The sequence below is a fragment of the Micrasema longulum genome, unplaced genomic scaffold (assembly GCF_059751315.1).
Source record: "Micrasema longulum isolate JH-2025_06_02 unplaced genomic scaffold, ASM5975131v1 h1tg001264l, whole genome shotgun sequence".
Lineage (NCBI taxonomy): Eukaryota > Metazoa > Arthropoda > Insecta > Trichoptera > Brachycentridae > Micrasema > Micrasema longulum.
Window position 1 is genome coordinate 421,010 of NW_028278451.1, and position 25,610 is coordinate 446,619.

The window sequence follows — 25,610 nt, forward strand, 5'->3', positions numbered from 1 at the left end:
GACCTTTCTTAGTTTTGTCGATAATGCTTAACTCAGCCTTGCATTCTGCTCTAATTTCGATATTAGGGCACCTATCATACATTGTTTTTCCGCACATTCGCCTGAGGGATCGCATTTCAACAGCATTCAGTCTACTTTCGTCCCTTTTTTTCCAACTCCATGCTTCGCTTCCATACATTAGGGTTGGTACCAGAACTCCATTATGAACTGCTAATTTAGCCTCTTAATTTAAGGATTCTGGGGATATATAATAATGTTCCAGGCGTTTCTTGAAGGTGGCTAGAGAAGGTGCATTTTTTATATGAAGAGGTAGCCCATTCCAAAGTCTAGCGGCTTGGACGGAAAAGAAATAGCTGAAAAATGATGTGCTTTGTCAAGGAATGGAAAGTGTTCTATCCTGAGATGATCGAAAATATTAATAAAATAAATATTATTTTGAGTGCCAGGATTTCAATTATATTAAAACACAAAACTGTTTTCTTAATCCACCCGGACGCGTAGAAAAATATAGACTCTCAATATATTGTTTGTACAGATGTGTTTTAGAAACTGCTCGCGATGGTTTTGTAATTCTCTTTAAGATTGCACTACTTCCTTCCGGTCTGTAGTCTGTTTCCTGATCAGCAGGTGAACAAACATCTCACGTGTGAGCACGTGTACCCGGGTGCAATTCCCGGCTGGGCAAATTGAACCCCCACTCCGCCACCCGGCGACAAAGCCATAATGTTCCTCGACAGTTAAATGTGTCGTTTTTCAAATAAAAAAATAATAAACTCAACTAAAATTACAACAGAGACAAAGGTGTCTAGTTTTTTGATAATTTGCCTTTTTAATTCTCCTTTCCCGATAATGTGTAGATAGTCTACATTACATGTAATAACTTGAAAATATCTATAAATATAATTAATTCTAGTTTACGATGTTCGGTATTCCTACTTTATTTTATTAACGGATCGGTTAAAATTAATAATCCTTTAGTGGGTATTAAAAAATAAAGATTCGCCAAATTAAAATAAAATATACATGATTTAAAAAAGTTTTTGTGCAGACTATGACAGTTGAAGTGTAGGTTCTTCAGTATCCAAACCTTTAAAAGTTTAAGTTTTAGTTATGATAAAAACTTTATTAGTGTATATAGTGCATAGCGTTAAGAATAAATATATATGAAGAATTATAAAATGTATAACTTATGTCGTTTTGTGAATATTAATGTGATATAAAAGTCAATGAAACAATGATTCTTAAAACATAATTTATGTTTTGTTTGGTGAACTATCGTAATCGGCAAGGAATACTTTTATTGACAGGTCATAAGCCCTGTAGATGCCTAGACTTCTATATTACCTTTTTTAAAATGTTCTTCATCTCTGTTGTAATATGTTAATATAAACAGCTCCCCAGGGAGTTAAATCCAGTCCTTGTCTCCAAAAATTTGGACAAACTCAAAATATTGTTGATAAATTACCTGGTCCATGAAGAAGTATAGAAATTGAAAAAATAATATTTTCAGGCGTTACTTAGTATGTAGGTGAAATAATTCAATTAGACGAATCTCACCCGCATAAATAAAGGCTTTAGCTCTTTAACTTCACAAACATCAACAGATGAAAGAATTGAAGGAATATAGATGTTCAAATATAGGCAGAATGGTGAATGTTACACAGTGTGTAAAGTGGCCACTTAAACCAGCCATTGACAGGTCATAAGCCCTGCAGATGCCTGGACTTCTATATTACCTTCTCTTAAATGTTCTTCATCTCTGTTGTAATATAAACAGCTCCCCAGGGAGTTGAATCCAGTCAGAATCCAGTAAAGTAAATGAAGATAACACACAGCAACGCCAAATCCCGCGAACCAGCAAAACGCAATATCCGAGCGTCTATCCGCTATCTGGCGAGTGGCGCGTTCAAAGATAGCGTTCATAATCGCGGCGCTGGACGTGTATGCCATTGCGAGTGAGTCAAAAACACCAATATTTTGGGTTGGATATGAGTCATAGAGAAACAGTCTTCGCGGGTCTGTTGAACCTCTGGAAATGCAAATTCTAGTGTGTTATTGTTTTGAGGAGCCTTCCATCTCCAGTCGATTTTCGGCTTAAGATATTCGTTCCGTAAATGGGGTTTTCCGAACCACCCTCTACATTTGCATTTCTTCCTAGGGCGGTCCCTAGCAAAACTTATTCTAGAGTACTCTCCAGAGGCGTGCATATATATTTCGGATGAATTTCTCCCACTCTGGATTATTTTAGATAGAACGTTCATATCCTCGCGGCATAGTAAAATTTCCGTCGGTGGATTTCTTTAAATAGGGAAATATCACATGCTATGAATACCGATAAAAATATATATTTCATTAAATGCATTTAGAAAAATTAATTGTATTTTTAAAATCAATATGGATATTAATATATAATAACAAAGATGAACAACATTTGAGATAAGACAAAATAGAAATCTAGGCATCTACAGGGCTTATGACCTGTCAATGGCTGGTTTAAGTGGCTACTTTACACACTGTGTAACATTCTTGTTTATGTTGTTCATCTTTGTTGTAATATATTAATATAAACAGCTCCCCAGGGAGTTGAATCCAGTCCTCGTCTACAAAAATTTGACAAACTCAAAATATTGTCAATATGGATATTGTGGAATGATGTTTTCATACATCATTATTCCCTTTCCGCACCTAATGGTGCATTGAGCACTGGATTGGTACACCAAACTCAGCATATCTTGATCAATTTTGTTACATGAAGGTAAGGTGATCAGTCTTTCGCTTCAGGTACCAGTCCAGGGACTATAAAATTAATATTCAAGTGTGAAAACATCCTTTTTAAATAAATATTTCATATCAGGGAATCGAACCCGAGACCTCGGCTTCGTGGTGTATGTAAATATGTTTTTTTAAATATGTCCCTAGAAAAACGCGACATGCTTGACATTGATAATTGTGACTTTAAGATTCGTGACGATGTACTATAAAAATTTTAACGGATTCAAACAAAGTTCAAAATAAACATGAATCGTGACGTATTAAGGGGCGTGGTCAATACAATAGACCGTTTTCACGAGAATTCAAAATTGTACATTTTAAAATATTTTTTTTGTTACAAATAAGTAGTAACAAAAAATCGTTTTACCGACTGTATTTCATATACCCCTAATACTTAAAAAATGTAAAAAGAGCGATATTTCCCTATTGTAATTTATATATTTTGGAACCGGGCTGTGGTCCCGTGGTCTTGTCATTATTCCTCTATCGAAGTTTGAAATGGACGCCCCTGGAACTCTATGGAACTTTGTTGTTTTCAAATATCAGTTTAATCCCCGCTAAACCAACAATGGAACGCATTTCTGAAATCGCTTTTCACTTTCCAAATAATTCCGGCGAAATTCATTTGTTTGAATTTTGTTCTGGGATTCGGCGCAATGGTCGTACTGTTTGTCCTTGTGCGTTCAAACAAATGGAAAATTAAAAATTCACCCCGACGCACTTTCAATGTTAGTTGTTCTTGGTAATAAAGCCGATTCAACGCAATAAAAATCAAATTATTATTTCTTAACCATAGTTTTGTACACAATAGAACAATTATCAGATGAATTAGAGTCGTGTTCCCAAAATTTTCTTTTAGGCAACAAAATAAAGGGTCGAGCGCAAAAAATGCTTTTGTTTTAGATTTATTTAATATCAAACTGAGAAAATACAAGCCCAAGAAAATCCACCCTTCAGCGTTTCGGGCAAAGGAAAACTTTCAAGTTCGTTAGCGAAAATTCTTGATAGAAATTTATTTTCATTTATTATTGAAATAAAAGGCGAGTGATACTTAAATCCACGAATTTGTAGCAATCAGTGACCGGTTTCATCGCTTTCCCATAAAAAAAAGCAACATTATTTGAAAATGAGTATTTCGAATCTCAAAAGGAATCAATTTGAAATTAATTATTTAAATTCGAAAAAAAGTAATTGATTCGAAAAAGTTAATTTGATTTGCTTTTTTTGTCGTTTTGTAGTAGGATTTTGGATTTGTGAACAGAATATCGATGCAACGTGGCTATAGACGAACGGGTATTCATATTTTTTCAAAGTTATAGTTGGAGGACCGACAATCGATACAAGCTACTTTCAATCTCGAAAGAATACCAAATATCATTCTTTCGAGAAAATTCTTGTTGCTTAACTGCAATGTTTATTTTTGTAAATGTTATCAACTATCAAATATCTAAATTTAGTAAATGGGGTCTAGAATTTCAACCGTCCATGCGTTCAGTTGCTGGAAGACGTGCTGTAATCTAGCTCCTATATATCATAATTGGAGACGAGGAACTAGAAATCCCAACCGTTCATGCGCTATGTAGCTGCAAGACGTGCTGGAATATTTATTCATTGTACAGCGCCCTTAATTGTACCGCTTTTAATAAAATGAAATCCCTCTTCTGCAATGCTGATCTCAACTTGAGAATAAGCCAAAGATTGGCAAAACATTATGTCTGGTCTGTATTGTTTTATGGCTGTGAGACTTGGACTCTGAAAGTGAACACTATGAATAGGCTGGAGGCTTTTGAGATGTGGTTGCATCGCAGAATGCTTAAGAATATCTTGGACAGACCTGGTAACTAACTCAGAAGTCTTAAGTCGAGCTAGAACGAACAGAAAACTCTTAACCACCATAAAAATTCGTAAAATTTCATATCTGGGGCAAATAATGCGTGGAGAAAAGTACCGCTTGCTTCATTTAATTTTGAAAGGCAAGATTGAGGGTCACAGAGGGGATGGAAGAAGACAGATGTCCTGGCTGCGAAATATACGAGACTGGACTGACTTCAGGACTGTGGAGCAGATTTTCCGGGCAGCACAGGACAGAGAGACTTTTGCCAGAGTGATTGCCAACGTTGGGAATACCTGACAGGGCACTAAGAGAAGAAGAAGACAGCGCTATTGAGGTGATTTTTACTAAAATGCCGCTTTATAAATTACCTTATTTTTTTTGTTTATACCTTGAGAGCGAACCGCGGGTATAAGCTGTTATTCATATAGGTATGAGAAATTATTGAAAAAATGTGTATAATAATCGTTTAAAAGGCCAGACCTCTTTCATATTTTTATACGATTCTTTATTTCAACTATTCGCAAAACAAAAACACGTCTCTTTTCCATAATCTCTATGATAAATGTTTCGTTAAGTCTGACCGAGCAGGTCGCACGAGCTTTGGGGTTTGAGGTTCGAGGATTGAGAAAGGTTTGACGCGTGGAGCCCTTGACAATTCGCGCCCTCTGAGACAGCCCTCGACATCGCCAGAGAGGGAAAAATACACCAATGTGGTTGGAGAGGGAATAATTATAAATTGTATAATATTTAAGGGCTGTTTACATGTTCTTCCATTCTTTTTTTATGTAATGAAGGGAAAATTAAAAATACACAAATTCTTCAAAATAAGGCGATGAGGATTATACTCAAAGGAAATATATATTCTAATGTAGAAAGAATGCACACAGAAATTGGCTCACAGTAAAACAGCAAATAAAATATAATGTAGCAATTTTTGAACAAAAAATAATTAAGAGGATGAATAAAAAAATAAATTACCAACAATGTTAAATGCATACGCAAAAATTTGCCGGTTGATGCCGCCCGTCAATTAATAAATGCGTTTGTAGTGTCTAGAGTCGATTATTGTAATGGTATCTATGCAGGTCTACCAATGAACAAAATGACTCCCCTACAATCTGTATTGATTGCCGCAGCGAGACTTATTTTCGGAATCTCTAAGTTCAGTCATATCACTCCACTACTTCGGGAACTACACTGGCTGCGTTTTCCACAGAGGGTCGAATACAAACTCTGTTGGCTTATGTATAAGTCACTGCACAACTCTGCTCCGGAATATCTAAGGGAACTATGCATTCCAGATGAACTAGCTGACAGTCGTCTCACGCTTAGATCAGCTACGTCTACGGCGAGAGGAAAAGTTATTATACCTCTACGCAAACAGCGCACTAGATTTAGTGAACGCGCATTTGCGGTCGCAGGCCCTATGGCATGGAATATGGCAGAGGTGCGAGGCTGTAAAAGTGAAGTTATTTTTCGGAAAAAACTTAAAACCCACTTGTTCTCTAAATCATTTGAATAAATCCGTAGCATGTGTCAACAAAATAAATTGTTTTAATTAAATTACAAATTTTAAAGCTTCAATAAAAAAAAAATTACTACAGAATCACTATATAAAGCCCCCTTTTGGTATTATATTATGAAAATGGCGCCATATAAGTTATCCATAATAATAAAAAGTAGTTATGTGATAACGTCTGGCACTCGTTAATCCGGATAATTAGAGTTTTACTGTACTACATAAACAGAAATAATCAATGACACGGCGCTGGGCATCGGTTTAAGTCATTGTGTTTGGCGTCATTACCGCATATCAAACTCGCGAGCGGAATCATCTTCAGGGTCTCATTATTCCGATATCATTCTTGTTGGTGCTAACTGCACTCCATTGTCTGCGCCGGATTCGTGAATCGGCCACGAAACCGGTGTATACGGCGGTCATAACTCTTCCCGCCCGCCGCCATCTTGACGGCGTTTTGTTTTGCCGCCATTATTTTGCCGTGTTGTTTTGTTTTAGCAGTTTTGGCGGTTTCACACCGCGCTTCTGGTATATTCGACCGCTTTCTGTACAATAATCGTTGAAATATATAAGTCGTGCGCTAACAAAACTTGTTATATCCAATTTTCAAAGTATCGTGGCTAATTAATTAACTAAATACAGCATGCAACTACACTGGCCCAGTATCAGGCATAGAAGTAACATTCACATTCTATCACTTCTTTACAATATTTTAAGTAATCTCACTTCGCCTGTGTATCTTTGTTAATCTGTTTATTTTTGTTAATCTTTGCTTTTAATTTTTTTAATATGTCCATGTATTTATAATTTTCTCAAACTGAACGATTTGGGTAGGTAGGAAGAAATTGCCCTAAGGCAATATGCCCGCCCTTGTATGTATATATATATATATTGTACATGTATATAAAGTGTCAAATAAATACAAATAAATGAGACTTTAATTAAAACTATCAAACTAAAAATAAAATTAACTATCAGAAATTTTGATAATTAAATAACTGTAAGCATTTTTACAACCCCAGGTGCCAAAATAATAAATGAAATAGTTTTTGGAACTTCATACAGGTGCAAAGGGGACATAATTAAAGTTGGCGAGAGAAAAAGAGACAGGAATAGGAATTTATTTACGCTCTGACACATTATCAAACGGCCTAACCAACAACAAAAAAATACCACTAAAAAAATTGGTGTAAAAAATTAAAAGCATCACCGTTCACTACGGCCGTTAAAATACGGGCACCGCAGTCCTAGGAAACCCTAGCTTAAGGGGGCTCTGGTTTGACGGTCGGATTTTAAAGCATTTTTTGAGATTTTTTTTATGAGAACCAATGAAGAGATAGAATTTTGGAATACATATAAATTTTTAGCTAAAAATATTCATTAAAACCAAAGTTATAGCGCTCTAAAGACACCTCCTTCGAAAAAATGGACGCTCACTCCCTTCCACAAAATCAGCTGATTGGCTTATTTGAAACTTTAAAAAATTGGTGGTGTTTTAATCTGCAAGCTTATATCCACGGAGTGGACTATAATGAAAAGAAAAAATTGAAAATTGGATTTTTGACAGACTTCGGAACAAAAAAATTCGAATTTCATGTATTTTTTGTCAACTTTTTGTTTAAAAAAAATATAAATCTTTTAACGTTAAGGGTGATAATAAATCATTCTGTGCGTCTATATATGATGAGTCGACCCTATAAATTTGACGTGAATCTGCCGAGCAGTTCTCAAGATATGACGGAGAAAAGTTAGAAAAACATAGTATTGAGTAAAACACGTTTGAAGTTTTAAGTACAGTTACAACTGAAACCAGCGCTCCGAATACCTGCCTCTTCTAACTGCTGTATCTGGTGGCTTCAAATTTTGAAAATTCGCTTTAGCAACGTATTCTAAATATATTAAGGAAATAATTTATGCAAAAAAAAAAACGATTTTTTTAACCCATCAAACCAGAGAACCCCCTTAATGTTTTTTTAAAGGTATTAATTTATATTAAACAGAGAAAAAAATATGGATGGTTCTATCGGAGTATGGAGTGAGTGACAACCTTGTCCGCGCTATTGCTTCTTTGTACAAAGATAGTGTAGCGTGTGTAAGGCTAAATGGGTCATTAACTTCGTGGTTTGACATCCCTAAAGGAGTCAAACAGGGATGTGTAATGTCACCGTGGTTATTCAACATATACATGGATAAATGTATGAAAGAATTGAAAAGTATGGATGTGGGAGCGAAAATGAGTAATCTAATTGTCAGTTGCCTTCTGTACGCCGATGACGCAGTCCTCCTAGCTGACAGCGAAGAGGAACTGCAATCCTTGGTTACAAAGGTTTGCGAAGTGTGCAAGGAGAGTGATTTGCTAATGAATGTGCAAAAGTCGAACGTCATGGTCTTTGAAAGAAATGTAACTATGACTGAATGTAAGATTGTAGTAAATGGAGATAGTTTGAAACAGGTCGAAGAATTTGTATATCTGGGTAGTATGTTTACTAGAGATGGAAATATGGACAAGGATATTGAAAGGAGGGTTAGTGCCGGTAACAGAGTTAATGGTGCCTTAAAGTCTTTCGTAGCAAATAAGTGTCTATCGCAAGAGGCTAAATTAGCAGTTCATAATGGAGTTCTGGTACCAACCCTTATGTATGGAAGCGAAGCATGGAGTTGGAAAAAAGGGACGAAAGTAGACTGAATGCTGTTGAAATGCGATCCCTCAGGCGAATGTGCGGAAAAACAATGTATGATAGGTGCCCTAATGTCGAAATTAGAGCAGAATGCAAGGCTGAGTTAAGCATTATCGACAAAATTAAGAAAGGTCTTTTGCGATGGTTCGGTCATGTGGAGCGAATGAATGATGAAAGAACGGCTAAAAAGATTTATGATGCGAATGTGTCTGGTTGTAGAAGTCGAGGAAGGTCGAGAAAGACATGGCATGACCAAGTACAACAAATTCTTGAAAGTGGTCATGTGAAAAGTCGGAATAATCGACGTGCGTGCATGAGAAGATGTATGAATGTGAAGGAAGCAAAGGAAGTGTGCCAGGACAGAGTGGTGTGGCGTTCTATCCTCTATGCCTACCCCTCCGGGGAAGTGGCGTGATGGTTAGTTAGTTCCAGAAATTCTCCAGCAGCCTAGTGGACCACATGGTGACGATATCTACCTACTGTCTACAAAAGATTCTCTTCGGACATCTATCTCCCTTTGTTAACCATGGAGTTGATACAGTGCTTTATTTATTTAGTTTTTTATTGCTTACTTCTTGGTATGAACACTTGACCAATTTACTACTATACTCTATTTTTTATAAATTTATTGATATTGTTTTAACTTTGCTGGAATTCCTCTCATCCATGCGCTTTGTAGCTGCACGATGATTGGTTATCTAGCTTTCATATTTCAACTTTAAAATACCTTAATTTTGTAAACGGGGTCTAGAATTCCAATCGTCTATGCGCTTAGTAGCAGCAAGGCGTGTTGTAATCTTACTCCTTTTTACTATTCATATTATTATTATTTTGTAATACACTAAATTTATTTGTCAATTTTTAAAATGTGTAAATGGGGGCTAAATTTCTAACTGTCTATGCGCTCTGTAGCTGCAAGACGTCCTGTAATCTAGCTCCTATCTATTATAATTTTTGATTGATCTTAATTGAAAACGAGGAACTAGAATCCCAACCGTCCATGCGCTCTGTAGCTGCAAGACGTACTGGGATATTTATTAATTGTACAGCGCCCTTGAGGTGATTTTCACAAAAATGGCGCTTTATAAATTATCCAACTATATATATATATATTAGAAGTATTATTAATTTGAACGCTGCGTGTATACATTTTGTGTTTTATTTGTTTTTTTTAAGTTTCACGTGTGGGGTGTTTCTTCTTCTTCTGTCATCTCGGAACACGACACCGACACTCGAGCGCAATAAATTATGACGAATGTCGCCGTTGGACGCACACATACATTTATAAATGTCCAATCTAATTTTACGAAAGCGGTCGAAAAAAAGCACTGCGTTTTCACGCTGTAATTTGAAGCATGATAAATTGTCTTGATGACGGATCTTCTGTATTAGTACTGGAAGCTATATAATAGGTGTATAACGTATTTTAAATTATAATGAAGTTGTGTTTTGAAAAAAAATAAATTATAGACAATGAAACTAAGCCAAAAAATATATTTCATTATTTTTTTATTTATATATATATTTGGATAATTTATACAGCACCATTTTTGTAAAAATCACCTCAAGGGCGCTGTACAATAAATAAATATCCCAGCACGTCTTGCAGCTACAGAGCGCATGGACGATCGGGATTCTAGTTCCTCGTCTCCAATTATGTTATATTACAATTCTATAAACCAAAATCTTAAGTCTGGTCATGTCAAAAGCAGACAGAACCGAAGGGCATGTATGCATATTAAAAAATGTTGTTTATAATATTTATTATGTATGACTGTATGTTTTCTGAATAAAATAAAATAAAATAAAAAATCATTGCGCTGATAATACGATATATAATATTTTTTTAAGATTGGCTTATACCCGTATGCAGAGACAAAACTTAAGGTGAGGAAAGTACATTCTAATCTCAAATGCGGAGAATAACCCGAAGGAGAAGACAATAGAATGTACTTTCCTCACCTTAAGTTTTGTCTCTGCATACGGGTATTAGTTTATAGTCTATTTATTAACAATTAATAAAAAAAATACCGAACTTCCTCATTCTGACTTAGTAGTAGATTTTCTTTGACATGTATTTTCCCTAATACAGAGGTCCGATAGGTATGGCGTTCTACCCTCTCCTATCCCTACGGGGAAACGGCGCGTCAGATTGTTTGTCTTTATATTTAAGGCTATCCCGGAAATGTTTTTTCATATTAAATATTTTCGTTTCTTTGAATCCCTTAAAATATGTATGTGTATATTTATGTTTTTCCTTTTTAAAAAAATGTTATTTTATTTTTACATCTAAGCATATTTTTCATCCTTTATTTTAATTCTTAACTTTCAATTACTTTTACAAATTTTCTTAATTTTTTCACTTTAATTTTACTTTTTAAATAACTTCTATTTATGTTTATTTTCCTTCTCTTTTTTGTACTTTAATTAATAACCTTACATATAATTATTAAACAATATGAAAACTTCACTGGTCCATTAGAGTTAAGTCTAACTGTGTAAAATAAAAACAATGTAACTGTTCTGTATGCTTCCTAAATAAAAGAAAATAAAATAAAATATTAATGTTATAGTTGAGACTATTTTATCGAACGTGCGACATGTACTCGAAATATTTGTGGCAGTCGAAATTTTTTGTCCAAAAATTTTGCTACAAGCGGACAATTTTAACGCGGCTTATAAATAAGCTTATTTTTAACACGGCTCGTATTTTTGTGTTACACTTGTATAAGAAGATTTATATCCGTGGGCCCGTGTTTTGTACATTAGATGCTTTTTTGTCTTGTATATCTAAATACACATTCCATGTTTGTGGGGAATTAACACCAGTTGGATTTAAAATACACGTGTTTTAGCAGGTGTTTCGTCTTTGTTTATTTTTAATTTAATGGCGGAAGATGGTGTCCGATCGACATTAGCAAATGACGAACGGCAGCTGTCTTAAACATGTCATAATACATTATAAATTATATCTTTGGCGGATGTTTGAATTTCTGTAAGGGTCAAAAACAGAATGAACAAAGTGGCGCAAAAATTGTCACCCGATGTTCTTTGGCTGTAATTTTTTTTATGAATGAACAATTTTGATTTTGCTTTTGGATTCTGTTTATTTGATATCTTTACTTTTATTCGATTAAGTCAAGAAAATGATATCGGCCAAGGGGCCGCCGCCAGAATTGATTTCATTTATTTTATTCAGATTTCATTTATTTTTATTTAAATATTTAGAACATTACAGAAAAAAGACCCAATTCATTCTAAATACAATAATAGATCACAAATTACAGTAGATAGTTATGTTATTAAAATAATATAGCAAAATGTAAAAAAAAAGTTAGAAAGTGCTTTCCTAAGAGAAGGTCCACTGTCGTGAAATATGTCGACATCCGAGGCGATGCGATTAAGTAGCAAGATTGCTCTACCAACCGGCATAACCATTGGCAGGTTGATTCTGCATCGTGGTAGGTAAAACAATCGATTTTGTCTTTGTCGAAGATAGTTATCAGGTACGAACAGACCTACATCCATCAGAATTTCTGAGTTATGTATGCGACCACCGATCACCTGGAAAAAGTGAACACCCAAATGAACGTCCCTCCTCTTCCACAATGACTGATAGCCTAGCATTCCCAGTAAAAAGTCGGTTGGGAAGAGCCAAGGATAATATCCACACTCTTTTAGGTACAGATAGAGCAGAAATTTTTTCTGCACTCTCTCCACCATCAAAGAGTATCGAGCCTCATGTGGCGACCAAATAATGGAACTAAACTCCAAACGACTTCTTACCAAGGAATTATACAATGTCCTCATAATCTGAGTGTGAGAAAAGATCTTGGCATTTCTAAGAACAAAACCAAGCATTTTAAGGGAGTCATTACGTAGATTAACTATATGAAGATTAAAAGATAACTGAGCATCAAACAACACCCCGAGATCTCTCGACGTTGAAGCCCTTTCAAGCCTTATTCCGTCCATGAGATAACGATAGTATATTGTTTTGGATGCTCTTGTGTATGCCATTACAAAATATTTGGAAACATTGAAGAATAATTTGTTTTGTTTGCTCCATTGAATTATATTTTGAATGTCACACTGAAGTTTAATACAATCTAAAGAAGTCAGTATTTCACAAACAAATTTTAGGTCGTCAGCGAATAAAAGAAAATTACAAAATTTTATGACTTTACCAATATCATTTATAAAGATTATAAATAACATTGGTCCTAAATTAGATCCTTGAGGAACTCCTGAAGAGGTATTAAATGTTTCAGATTGATACAGTCCATATGACACATATTGCTTACGATCTGTAAGATAATTTGTGAATAGCTTTAGAAGAATGTCACTTAAGCCAATCCTCTGAAGTTTCAGTTTTCAGCTTTGGAAAAATCGTTGTACGAACAGTCTACTTGAGCACCTTTGTCGAGTGACTTTGTGACAAAATTCGTAAACACCATCAAATTTGTATTGGTTGAACGCCCATACGATGACCATACGGGCCCGATTTATGGCATTTTCCTTCGCTCTTTCCAGAACTTCCGGCGCTAGGTTCTTGCATTCTCTACGGATATTCTCTTTGAGGGCTTCAAGAGTCTGAGACCTGTTAACAAAGACTCTCGACTTCAAGAAACCCCACAAAAAATGCCAGGGACGGTTAAATCGGGTAATCTTGCCGGCCAGTGCAAATCACTAAAACGAGAGATTGAGCGGCCCGGAAATACAGCCCTCAGAATATTGGTTGTGGCTCGTGCAGTATGCGCCGTTGATCCATCCTGTTGGAACCACGTGTTCTCCAATCCCAAAGTTCTCTGTGAAGACCGCCGATTGATGCCCAATTACGTGGCACGTCGTCTGGTCGATACTCCGGGATCCTCTGCAGCATCTTCAGCCGCAGCCGGGATATCCTCAGCAGAACAGGTGCTCCGGGGCCAGACCTGGCGGCATCTCCTGTTGTCCCATACACTTCTAGGCGAGCGGTTACTTACGCAGTTGGTGTCGGACGACTTGGAAATCTGCACCTAAATTCACGCTGCGCCAACACCACCGACGTATTATTCCGCAAAAATTCGAAACAATTTTTCCGCGCTCTTTGAGGTGTATAGCGATTCATGTCTTGTTGCATTGTTTGCATTTCTGAAACTACTCCGCGTGTGACGTCTCACGTTCTCTTCCGCTTCTTCTCGGTCAGTTCTGCCGATTGGTCCGTTGGCGGTGAGTAAACCGGAAATCTGCCACAACTCGCTTACCATTGGTTGATTCGTATGAACTAGTGACGTCGTTCAAAGTAGTTAGTTTTTATTAAAATATTTTAAAAATGTTTTTTCCGTAAATTTTCAAGAACCTTGCCGTGTAATTTAATGCTCTATTTTTTACCGCGCGTAAGAAAACATTTTTTGTATCCAATTTGCTGAAGTTATAATATAAACAAACAAACAAACCATCACGCCGTTTCCCCGTAAGGGTAGGCAGAGAGGATAGAACGCCACAACACTCTATCTTTGCATACAGATCTCGCTTCCTCTACCTTCATACATCTTCTCATGCACGCGCGCCGATTATTCCGACTTTTGACATGTCCATCTTTAAGTATTTGTTGGATTCGGTCATGCCATGTCTTTCTCGGTCTTCCTATATTTCTGCATCCATCAACATTCGCATTGTTTATTTTTGGTTTTATTCATCATTTTGTGAAAATGATCTTAATTATATTGTTATGGGATTTGTTGCAATCAATATAGTGAAAACTTTCCGCAAACCAAGTCTTGTAAAATGTCCATTGAAAACAAAAGAAAAATGGCACTTTTCAATAAAAAAATCATAATTAATTAGTTTCATATTTTCGTTTAGAATCACCTTAACAGCTTCCAAGGAAATCGATTCCAGTTCTTGTCTATGACTATGACTATGTTATGACTATGTTCAGTGTTCGGGCGGTTGAAGACTGCGTCTCCAGAAATTATCTAGCAGCCAGTGGGCCACATGGCGACGGTATCTACCTACTGTCTACAAAAGCTTCTCTTCGGACATCTATCTCCCTTTGTTAACCATGGAGTTGAAACAGTGTTTGATTTATTTAGTTTTTTATTGCTTACTTCTTAGCATGAACACTTGACCAATTTACTACTATGCTCTATTTTTTATAAATTTATTGATATTGTTTTAACTTTGCTGGAATTCCACTCGTCCATGCGCTTTGTAGCTGCACGATTATTGGTTATCTAGCTTTCATATATCAACTTTCAAATACCTAAATTTTGTAAATGGGGTCTAGAATTCCAATCGTCTATGCGCTTAGTAGCTGCAAGACGTGTTGTAATCTTACTCCTTTTTATTATTCATATATTTTTAAATATCATTAATACACTAAATTTATTTGACAATTTTTAAAATGTGTAAATGGGGGCTAAATTGTCTATGCGCTCTGTAGCTGCAAGACGTACTGGGATATGTATTAATTGTTCAGCGCCCTTGAGGTGATTTTCACAAAAATGGCGCCATATAAATTATCCAACTATATATACGGTTGCTATCCGTCGTGTCTGTTCTGTCCGACTAAAAAAATCAAAATTTTCCTAATGTTAGTTTTTTTCTCCCGCCACAGGTGCGACCCGGTACGAGACGGCGTACGCCTGCGAGGGCAAGACGCTGAAGATAGAGTGCCGGGATGGAGAGGTCATACACCTTATCCGGGCCAACTACGGCCGGTTCTCCATCACCATCTGCAACGACCACGGGAACACCGACTGGAGTGTCAACTGCATGAGCACCAAGTCTCTGCGTGTTCTTCACACGATGTAAGTATTTACTTTTATCAACAATATTTTCAGTTTGTCCGAGTGTATGAAATTTATATTTATTGTTGTGTACGCGGTGCTGTTATTATTTATTTTATTTATTCATATTTTTTTCTTTCAAACTATAATTAATAATAAAAATAATGTGACCTCACTGGGGTTTCCCGTGCCGAGGACACTTAACAATATACTTTTTTAAAATTACATTTGAGAATAAACAAAGAAGACTAACTTAAAAAAACAAAGATAATTAACAAACATTTAGACAGTTTTAAAAACAAGAAAATAACAAAAACCTAACATAAGCTATAAACTTGTGGAGCAGTTGATTCAATTTTGGTATGGGCGAATGAGACCTAGCTCCACTATCCATTTTTATAGCCTTTTTAAACATTTTCTCGTTACTAATTGTTTTAATAGATAGTGGAAGTAGGTTATGGATTTTAATTGAATAATACTCAAAATCCCTTTGTCTGAAAGTGGTTTTAGTTTGTATTTGTTTAAGTTGTCTATAGTTCGATAATTTATATAGCGCCATTTTTGTGAAGATGACCTCAAGAGCGCTGTACAATAAATAAATTATAGGTCATAATGTGATGGTTTTTGAAAGAAATATAAGTATGACTAAATGTGAAAGCACTGTGAATGGAGTTATACTAAAACAAGTAGAGAAATTTGTGTATTTGGGAAGTATGTTTACTAGGGAAAGAATGACTGAGAAAGATATTGAAAGGAGGTTGAGTGCCGGGAACAGAGTGAACGGTGCACTTAAATCAACCTTGGCAAATAAATGTTTGTCGCAAGAGCCAAAATAAGCAGTTCACAACGGAGTCCTGGTCCCGACCCTGATGTGTTGGAGCGAAGTATGGACTTGGAAAAACAGGGATGAAAGTAGGCTGAATGCTGCCGAAATGCGATCTCTCAGGCGGATGTGTGGTAAAGCTATGTACGATAGATGCACAAATGCTGAGATCCGTACGTGAGGCTGAGACAAGCATTATCGACAAAATCAAGAAAAGAGCTCTGCGCTGGTTTGGACATGTAGAGCGAATGGACAGCGAAAGAACGGCTAAGAATATGTACAATGCGAATGTTGATGGATGTAGAAATCGAGGAAGACCGAGAAGAAGGATGAAGATTAGTGATGGGAAATTACTGATCGCTGATCAAACCGTCACGCAATGATGAAACTCTGTTTTCGAAAATTGAAATAAAAAACGCAAAAACAAGGCTATTATAGTGTGTTTGACACAATTATTCACCAAAAAATGATATATTTTTACTTTTTTCATAAACAACCATCAATTTGTTGATCAATTTGTCCCATCTCTAACGTTTTTGCAAAATGATGTAACCTTGTAAGAACGCCGTTAATAATTAGGTTTATTTTAGTTTTAAAGCTGATTTTATATACTCGTATTAACATTGATTTATGTTTCAAGCATTGTATTAAAAAAATAAATTAACACGCCAGATACAAATGATTTTTCGCGTGTCAATATAAATAACTCCTTTAACGTTACTACAAAGTTATGTCGTCACTTTTTCTGACAACTTTCATTCTATTCATGTTACATTTTAAGGACTATAAGATAGACCGGATCTTGTCTTTAGGTAGTATTTTTTTTTTGTCCTAGCTTTAATACCTGTATTTATTATAAGAAATTGTATTTACCATCGTTAGATTGGACTGTATAAGTCCGTCAATTAAATAAATAAATCAATATCTTCAAAAAACTATTTACAAAGCAATTATTGAACCACACGTTAACTACTGTAGTAGCATTTTATTTTTATCAAACAAAGAAAACATAGATAAACTAACTGTATTACAAAATAAAGCCTTTAGAATCATTTTGAAAAAAAACAGATATACGAGGGTAAAGTCGATGGTAAATGAAATGAAATTATTAACATATAAACAAAGAATATTTTACAATACAATGATATTTGTTCATAAAATTATAAACTCTAATAAAAAAACAGAATTTTGGAAAACAATTGATCGGAACCAGCATGAACACAATCACAATACTAGAGAAAAGAACAAAATTAGACTTCCATTTAGGAAGAAGGCAAAGTCACGAAATTCAATTTTATTTAAAGCAATTAAAAAGTATTACGAAATGGAAAAAAATATTTATGAAGAAAAAAACATATCAAAATTTAAAATAATGGTCAAGACATATGTGATAAACAATTTATAAATTAAATATATTTGCAATGTTATTATTAGAACACACATAACAATATGTATGATATGTGTGCCCTATTTTAAGATTTAAATAAAAAAATTTAAAAAAGGAATAAATATGGCAACAGCAATTTGAATAAAATACATTTTGTTTATACATAACAACATCCACGTTAAGCTGAGAACCTTAGCTATCGATTACTGACCGAAACCGGTTTCGCGACGAACTTTCTAGACCGCTTTAAATGCACGCGGACGCGAGTGAACCCGGGCACCAGGTACGTACTCACGTGCAGTACCTACCGGCGATGATAATAGCTTTAGCATCGTCAATGCATACTTAAGGCTGTAGTCCAGAAAAACTAACGCAAAATTAGGAAATTATACGATTTTGCCATATTAAAACGAATGTTTTTTTTTAATCGGGCAGTAATAAAAAAACAAAAAAACATAAATTATATATAAACAATATGTTTTACAGGTATTTCTGTTAAAAAATATACTTAAAAGTTTTATGTAACTAAAATATAATTACTTTTAGGGCGGCAGATTACGCCATTTCAAATTTAGACTAAACTTAGGTATCTGGGATCTCAATAAAGACTAAGTACTGAACAATTTTTAAAAAAATAATTTAAAGATAATACATTTAACATAAAAGTGGCCGCGGCCAAATTTTAATTTTTTGTTTTTGAAAAAAAATACAAGCATTTTAAATCATATACATTTTTGTGACATTTCATTTCAAATACATTTTTGTGACATCTTTCCTTTATTTCTATTTAAAATTATGCCTTCGGTAATAAAAAAATAAAAAAAATTGAAATACTTTAGTTGAAACCTTTTTTATAGAATTGTATTTTTTTTTTTTAAAGAGAAGATAATTCTTTTTGTAATATTCAATTTAAAACAATACCTTATTGACTTTTAGACTGACCTTCATTACAGCCCTAATTGCTTTCCAAAAGGCTGGTCTGAAGGTTACGAAAAAGTCAATAAGATACAGTAAAACGCCCGAAACATTTGGAAATCACCAAAAATTGCGCAATAATAAAAAAAAAAACATAAATTAGATAAAATAAATATTTTTTTAGAGATCTCTATTGAACTACTGAGCTCAATAAAATTAAATATCCCAACTAGAAACCTCAGACAAAACTCACTCTTTCATTTTCGGAATCTCTACGTTCAGTCATATCACTCCACTACTTCGGGAACTACACTGGCTACGTTTTCCACAGAGGGTCGAATACAAACTCTGTTGGCTTATGTATAAGTCACTGCACAACTCTGCTCCGGAATATCTAAGGGAACTATGCATTCCAGATGAACTAGCTGGCAGGCGTCTCACGCTTAGATCAGCTACGTCTACGGCGAGAGAAAAAGTTATTATACCTCTACGCAAACAGCGCACTAAATTTAGTGCACGCGCATTTGCGGTCGCAGGCCCTATGGCATGGAATGCTCTCCCAGCAGAGGTGCGAGTCTGTGAGAGTGAAGTGATGTTTCGGAAAAATTACCCATCCACAATTCCTCTTTCTTCTCTAACTCATATAGTGTCCATGCGGCTCGACTGTGGAATCATCTCCCATCCACCATCAAATCGGGTTGTGGTCTTGTGGCTAGTGTCTCGGACTCACGGACCAAAGGTCTGTGGTTCGAATCCCACTCTACCCCAACTTGATTCCATTTTCTAATAGTGAGGTATTTACAAATGGTTGAAAATGGCCCTGAAAATTAAATATTTGGGTAAATTATAAGAACGCAAATATTTATTTAAAAAAAAAAGATGTTACTACAGTATCTCTGTTTAAATCACGTCTGAAGAAACATCTCCTTTCTCTTCCTTAATCTCTCCTCCTTTCCTGTCTCCTCTTTTTTACTTTTTCCCATTGAGTAATAGTTTTGATTTAAGGTAATTTATAAACAAATACGTTTATTTCTATTTTTGTACATCTTTAGCTTTTTAATCTTTATTTTCTCTTGCATATGTTTTGTAACTTGAATTGTCAAAATAAAACTATTATTTTATTGTTTCGTTGGAAGAAATTGCCATTTAGCAATAAGCTCGCCAATGTACAAATAACATTATGTACAAAAAGTTAGATGAATAAAAAATAGATTTTCAATTATCAATTATCTTCAAATCATTAGAACAAATTTTAGTTAAATACATTTATATAAGAATCTAGATACCAAAGTTGAGTCTAAATTTGAAACGACGTAATCTTCCGGTCGAAAAGTAATTATATTTTAGTTGTATAAAACTTTTAAGTATTTTTACAAAAATATTATTAAAAAAGTAGAAAGACTCGATGGTTTATAGTAGACTTTGTGGGAGTGGAAGCGAGAGAGAGGTGTTTATAATTGAATTTGATTTAGCGATCGTTTGAAAGAAGATAACTTGTTATCAAAGAAATCAAGACTGGTATGTTTGTTGGCAGACCTAAGAATTCTGGGCGTAGGGGAATGAAAACCATAGTTAGTTCTATGGTTATCGGTATTATTATTATTATTATTATGGATAACTTATATAGCGCTATTTTCGTAATATAATACCTCAAGGGCGCTTAAAAAAAATAAAAAATTATTGAAGCTTTTAAATTTGTATTTTAATTAAAACAATTTATTTTGTTGTCACCTGCTACGAATTTATTCAAATGATTTAGAGAACAAGTGGGTTTTAAGTTTTTTCCGAAACATCACTTCACTTTCACAGCCTCGCACCTCTGCTGGGAGAGTTGTTAAAGAGTGTGAAGTTAAAGAGCTGAAACCTTTATTTATGCAGGTGAGATTCATCTGATTGAATCATTTCACCTACATACTAGGCAACGCCTGAAAATATTATTTTTTCAATTTCTACACTTCTTCATGGACCGGGTAATTTATCAACAATATATATTATTTATCATATAATCATATAACTTATCACAAACATCAACAGATGAAAGAGTTGAAGGAATATAGATGTTCAAATATAGGCAGAATGGTGAATGTTACACAGTGTGTAAAGTGACCACTTAAACCAGCCATTGACAGGTCATAAGCCCTGTAGATGCCTAGACTTCTATATTACCTTCTCTTAAATGTTCTTCATCACTGTTGTATTATGTTAATATAAACAGCTCCCCAGGGAGGTGAATCCAGTCCTTGTCTACAAAAATTTGGACAAACTCAAAATATTGTTGTATATGTTATATTTATAAGTACGGAGTTGTTTGCAACTACGAGTACATACGTGGGTACTAACTATGCACGACACTCTCCGATTCCGCGTTTACATTCCTTAGCCAACAAATTTACTTGTGAAATAGACATTTTTAATACGACAATTATCCATTTTAAAACGTTCTTAAATGCACTGTTTGAGACTAATTATTAATGTCGTAATTAAACTTTCTTTTTCAAACAATTCTTTCTGTGTTTTTGATGTGTATTATTATTATCTTATCTCTTTCTGATATTAATTTATCAAATATTTTTGTGTACCGTATATTATATCATTTTCACATATATACTTACTGTTAACTAATTTTCATTATTTGTTTTCAACAATAATTTGTTGATACCATTTTTTTATACTTATAAGTATATAAAAATGTATTTATTTTTTTGTTTGAATTCTTTACAAGTTATTTACAATTTGCTTTTTATTTCAATTACTTTTTTTATATCAATTTTTTTTTTTTTTTTTTCTATGTAAAGTTTTACTTTTTATTTTGCATGGCAGTATGCTTCTTATTGTTTCTACATGTATACAAAAAAGCGTTGTTTATCTTTTAATTTTTTACGCACTATGTTTGTACTTACATGTATATTATTTGTAAATGCCCCTTGGGCGTATTGTAAAATTAATTAAATAAATAAAAAATAAAATAAATTTAAATAAATGAATTGAATTGAATCGAATTGAAAAATCTTAATTCATTCGACGTACGGCCTAGCCATTCAATTGAATGCCGACATTTAATTGAGTGGCCGATTTAACGATTTGCGTAATGCATTCTAATGATTGCATGTTTTTGTCCACAGATGCAGTATGAACCAAAACTGCAGTATACTGGCCAGTACTAGCATGTTTGGGGATCCTTGTCCGAACACACTCAAATATTTAGAAGCCCACTACACGTGCATACCCGGTGAGTACGACAAAATAGACTTATTTATTCAATATAACCTAAAGGTACTTTAATTATTCTCGTGAATGTTTGTACATTTACTATTCACGAAATATATTGAAAGGAGGGTGAGTGCCGGGAACAGGGTGTACAGTGCACTAAAATCTACTTTGGCAAACAGATGTTTATCGCAGGAGGCAAAACTAGCAGTTCACAATGGAGTTCTAGTGCCAAATCTAATGTTTGGGAGCGAAGTATGGAATTGGAAAAATAATTATGAAAGTAGGTTAAATGCTGACGAAATGCGATCCTTTTGGTAAAATGAGGAACTTCAGCCCTACGGGAAATTGGACACAAAAAATGTTTTCTTACGCGGGGTAAAAATTAGAGCATTAAATTGTACTGCAAAGTTTCTTGAAAATGTACAGAAAAAATAATAAAAAATATTTTGATAAAAACGCACTACTTTAAATGACGTCACTGGTTCATGTGAATCAACCTATGATCTGAGAGCTATGGAAGCTTTCCGGTCCGCTTGTCGCCTCTGGACCAATAGGAAGAACTGAATGAGAATAAGCGGAAATGAACCTCTGACGTCACACGCGGAGTTATTTCAGAAATACAAAACTTTAAAAAATCGTAGCGCCGATAATACGATATGTAAAAATTAAAAAAAAAAATTTTGACTTAGTTTAACAGTCTATTAACAAATAAAAAATTTGAAAAAAACCACTGAACTTCCTCATTACGTAATTTTACATCCGTAAATATAATACCCACTAAAAACAGCTGATATTTGAAAATAAATTCGTGTATTTATATTTTTTTTTAATTAGGGACAATTTATGTCGTTTTTTTATATTGATCAGTCTGTTTTTGGCTAGCTGGAAGATGTTCCCAGTATACTCAGAATTCTGTACAACTCGTTGGTCTGGAGCAGGCTTGGGATTGATTCGGTGATATGGAGTCCATACGAGGCGAGATGTTCCTTCATGTTGGAGAGGGTTCAGAATAAAATTCTATGTGCAGGAGTATGGTAGTTATCTGTGGCTCTTTCCCGCTGCATTACTCTTGGGCAAGCTTTGGACCAACAATTTGCAACTTAGAAGGCATGGGTTCACACTGACCAATTTGTTCAGACTGATGAGAGGTTTTATCGTGAATTTGGGCATATTAGAGAGTATACATTTTTATGTTACTGATGGTTATTTCCGACAGCGTGAGCACAGATTGTTTTACCAACCTGCCTGAACCAACCTGTTCAACCAACCTGCCTCTGGTTATGGCAATTTGAAGAGCAGTCATGCTTAAGAGGCAAATACTCTTGCTTTTGAAGAGTATATTATACCTTAATAATGTCGAACCATTGCTCAAGGGTTTCTGGCCTGATATGTTGTTCCTATTAAATCCCTTAAATATTCTTGTTGTTATTAGTAGTAGTTTTATTTGTTGTTATTTTGGTCCAATAAATTTTTAGGAATGAGCCGTTAATGCGCATGTATTTTTAGTACTCGAAGTCTTCAATAAATAAATCAAATCGATTTATTATTCGTGTCTTCTAGCCGCCACGACCAGCAGTACGTTCCGCCCTTCCCCGCCCTGGCTCATCACCTCGCAGCCCTCCGTCTGGCTGTCCACGTCGCCGGGCCCCGCGCTGGCGGGGGGCGCGTCCGCCGCGGGGGCCGCGGGGGGCGCCGGGGCGCGCCCGGCCGGGGGAGGCGGCGCGCACCACCTCGCGCCGCCCACCTTCCGGCCGCACATCACGATGCCGCCCGACCTGCGCCCGGGAGTCATCAAGGTGAGGAGGCGCTCTGAATACCTTATTCAAGATTGTTGCTCAGTTTGTTAGCTCTCGGGTTGAGAAGTGGGAAACTCTCAGGGGTGCCCCGTGAGAACGGTGAATGTACGGACATAGTCCATTTTTAATATATTATTAGAAAATTTATAAGGAACAATAAAAGGAAGAGCAAAGACAAATAAATATAATAGACAAACACTATGGGATACCAGTTGATTTATTATAATTAATTAATTATCATCTTTCAGAGAATATGTAGAATGGTTCGTAAATTAGACTAAGGCAAAGAAGCCGGAGCCTGATGTCTCTGGGTATGAACTTAACAAATATTTTGTCCTTTGCTTTTCCGTCAAAGGGAAGTAGTGTTATATGTCTAACCCTTGGGAGGTTTTTTTTAAATTATAAATCTGTACGTATGATGTTTTTGTACAATTCTAAAATCATATTTGGTTCCAGGTGAAGAATGATGGCCACTCTCCGGAGATGGCTGCAAAACCTTCCCTAAAGGTGTCTCCTTTAGATGCCGTAGCTCCCGCGGCTACCGAAGACTCACTCCTGATAGAATCAGACCCCAGCGATGAGATCACTAACAAACCCAAAGAAGATGGCCGAGAAGGTATTAATTCTGCTTAATTTCGATTAAATTGCGTATTACCTTACTTTTGAAGCCGGGACCGGCTTAGAATCGCATTGTTGTTACCTGGTCGTGTTGCGAACTCACGAACCAGACATCCGAGTTTCGAATCCAGCTTTACCACAGCTTCATTCCCTCATACCAAGGTAAAGGAATATACGCATCTTGTGCTTTTAGCAGTAGGTTCTGCAGTGCAGATGATGAAACATCTATTCATATTCCATGTGAATGTAATGCTCACAAAAGTAGCCAGATCTTCAGGGGACCACTGGTTAAATCTGAGGATGTAAGAGCACTTGCCCCCTACATAATAGCCCTATTCTTCAGGGTCCCTCGGCTTGGAGGAGGAGATTTAGCAATAGATATGGAAGCGTCCGCTCTCTACTCAGTAGCCTGACAAGAATCAACTTTCAGGGATCTGTCACAATAGATCTACACATGTCATGTAGGTGCTTATTTAGCACTGAGCGAATATTTGTAAATATATTTATTTATTTATTAACGGACATTGTCCATGTATACGATTTATAGGGTTTAAATATTACAATAAAACAATAATTTAAAACATTGAAAAAAGAAAAGAAGCATTGACAAATATAAGGGACATCGAGACAAGATCTGGACTATTTATTTAGTGCTAAACTTAAACCAAAAAAGTCCGGATCTTGTCTTGAGTTAACAATACGACAAAGACGGGTCATTGGAGAATTAAGGCCATAGTTTGTTCTATGCTGATCGATGAACAGTTCTTCATTGTTTCTCAATCTACGAGTCGGAATATTGAATTTTACTTGTCCCAGTAATGATGGAACATCAATTATACTATTTAGCATGCCGAGCATATATATGTAGTCAATATTAGTTCTACATTTTTGTAGACTAGAAATATTTAACATTGACTCTATTTCAGGATAAGAATAATTACCTCTCTAGTCCAATCATCCACGCTACTTTTCGAAGCAAGCGATGTTGGACTGATTCAATGTGATTTATGCGATTGACATAGAATGGAGACCAGACCACGGAGGCATATTCTAGAAGAGGGTGAACAGTCGGGCAATAAAGAGTTTTGATTGTACGGACATTAGTAAAATCAGAGGATATTCTGTTAATAAAGCCAAGTAATTTCAGTGATTTATTTACTGTATTATCTATATGCTCGTTGTAAGTCAGTTTATAGTCCAAAACAACTCCTAAATCTCTGATGGACTTAACTACGACACACAGTGTCTTTTACTATGAATAAAGATGGAAATATTTCTCCCTTTC

At 35.3% G+C, this 25,610-nt stretch overlaps 1 protein-coding gene and 1 long non-coding RNA gene across 5 annotated transcripts in view; one reads left to right on the forward strand and one right to left on the reverse strand.

Annotated features, from left to right (window-relative positions):
- Nucleotides 1-25,610, forward strand: part of Cirl (Calcium-independent receptor for alpha-latrotoxin) — a 408,720-nt gene that overhangs the window by 351,661 nt on the left and 31,449 nt on the right. For all 4 annotated transcript variants that reach the window (XM_088234636.1, XM_088234638.1, XM_088234640.1 and 1 more), the window contains exons 4-7: nt 15,405-15,597; nt 21,824-21,930; nt 23,472-23,707; nt 24,164-24,323. In XM_088234636.1, the coding sequence (XP_088090762.1) occupies nt 15,405-15,597; nt 21,824-21,930; nt 23,472-23,707; nt 24,164-24,323 (696 nt within the window). The remainder of the gene's footprint in view (nt 1-15,404; nt 15,598-21,823; nt 21,931-23,471; nt 23,708-24,163; nt 24,324-25,610) is intronic.
- The window catches only part of LOC148276174 (uncharacterized), a 164,157-nt gene continuing 147,122 nt past the window's right edge, over nt 8,576-25,610 (reverse strand). The window contains exon 3 of the long non-coding RNA XR_015823852.1: nt 8,576-9,240. This is a non-coding gene — a long non-coding RNA (uncharacterized LOC148276174). The remainder of the gene's footprint in view (nt 9,241-25,610) is intronic.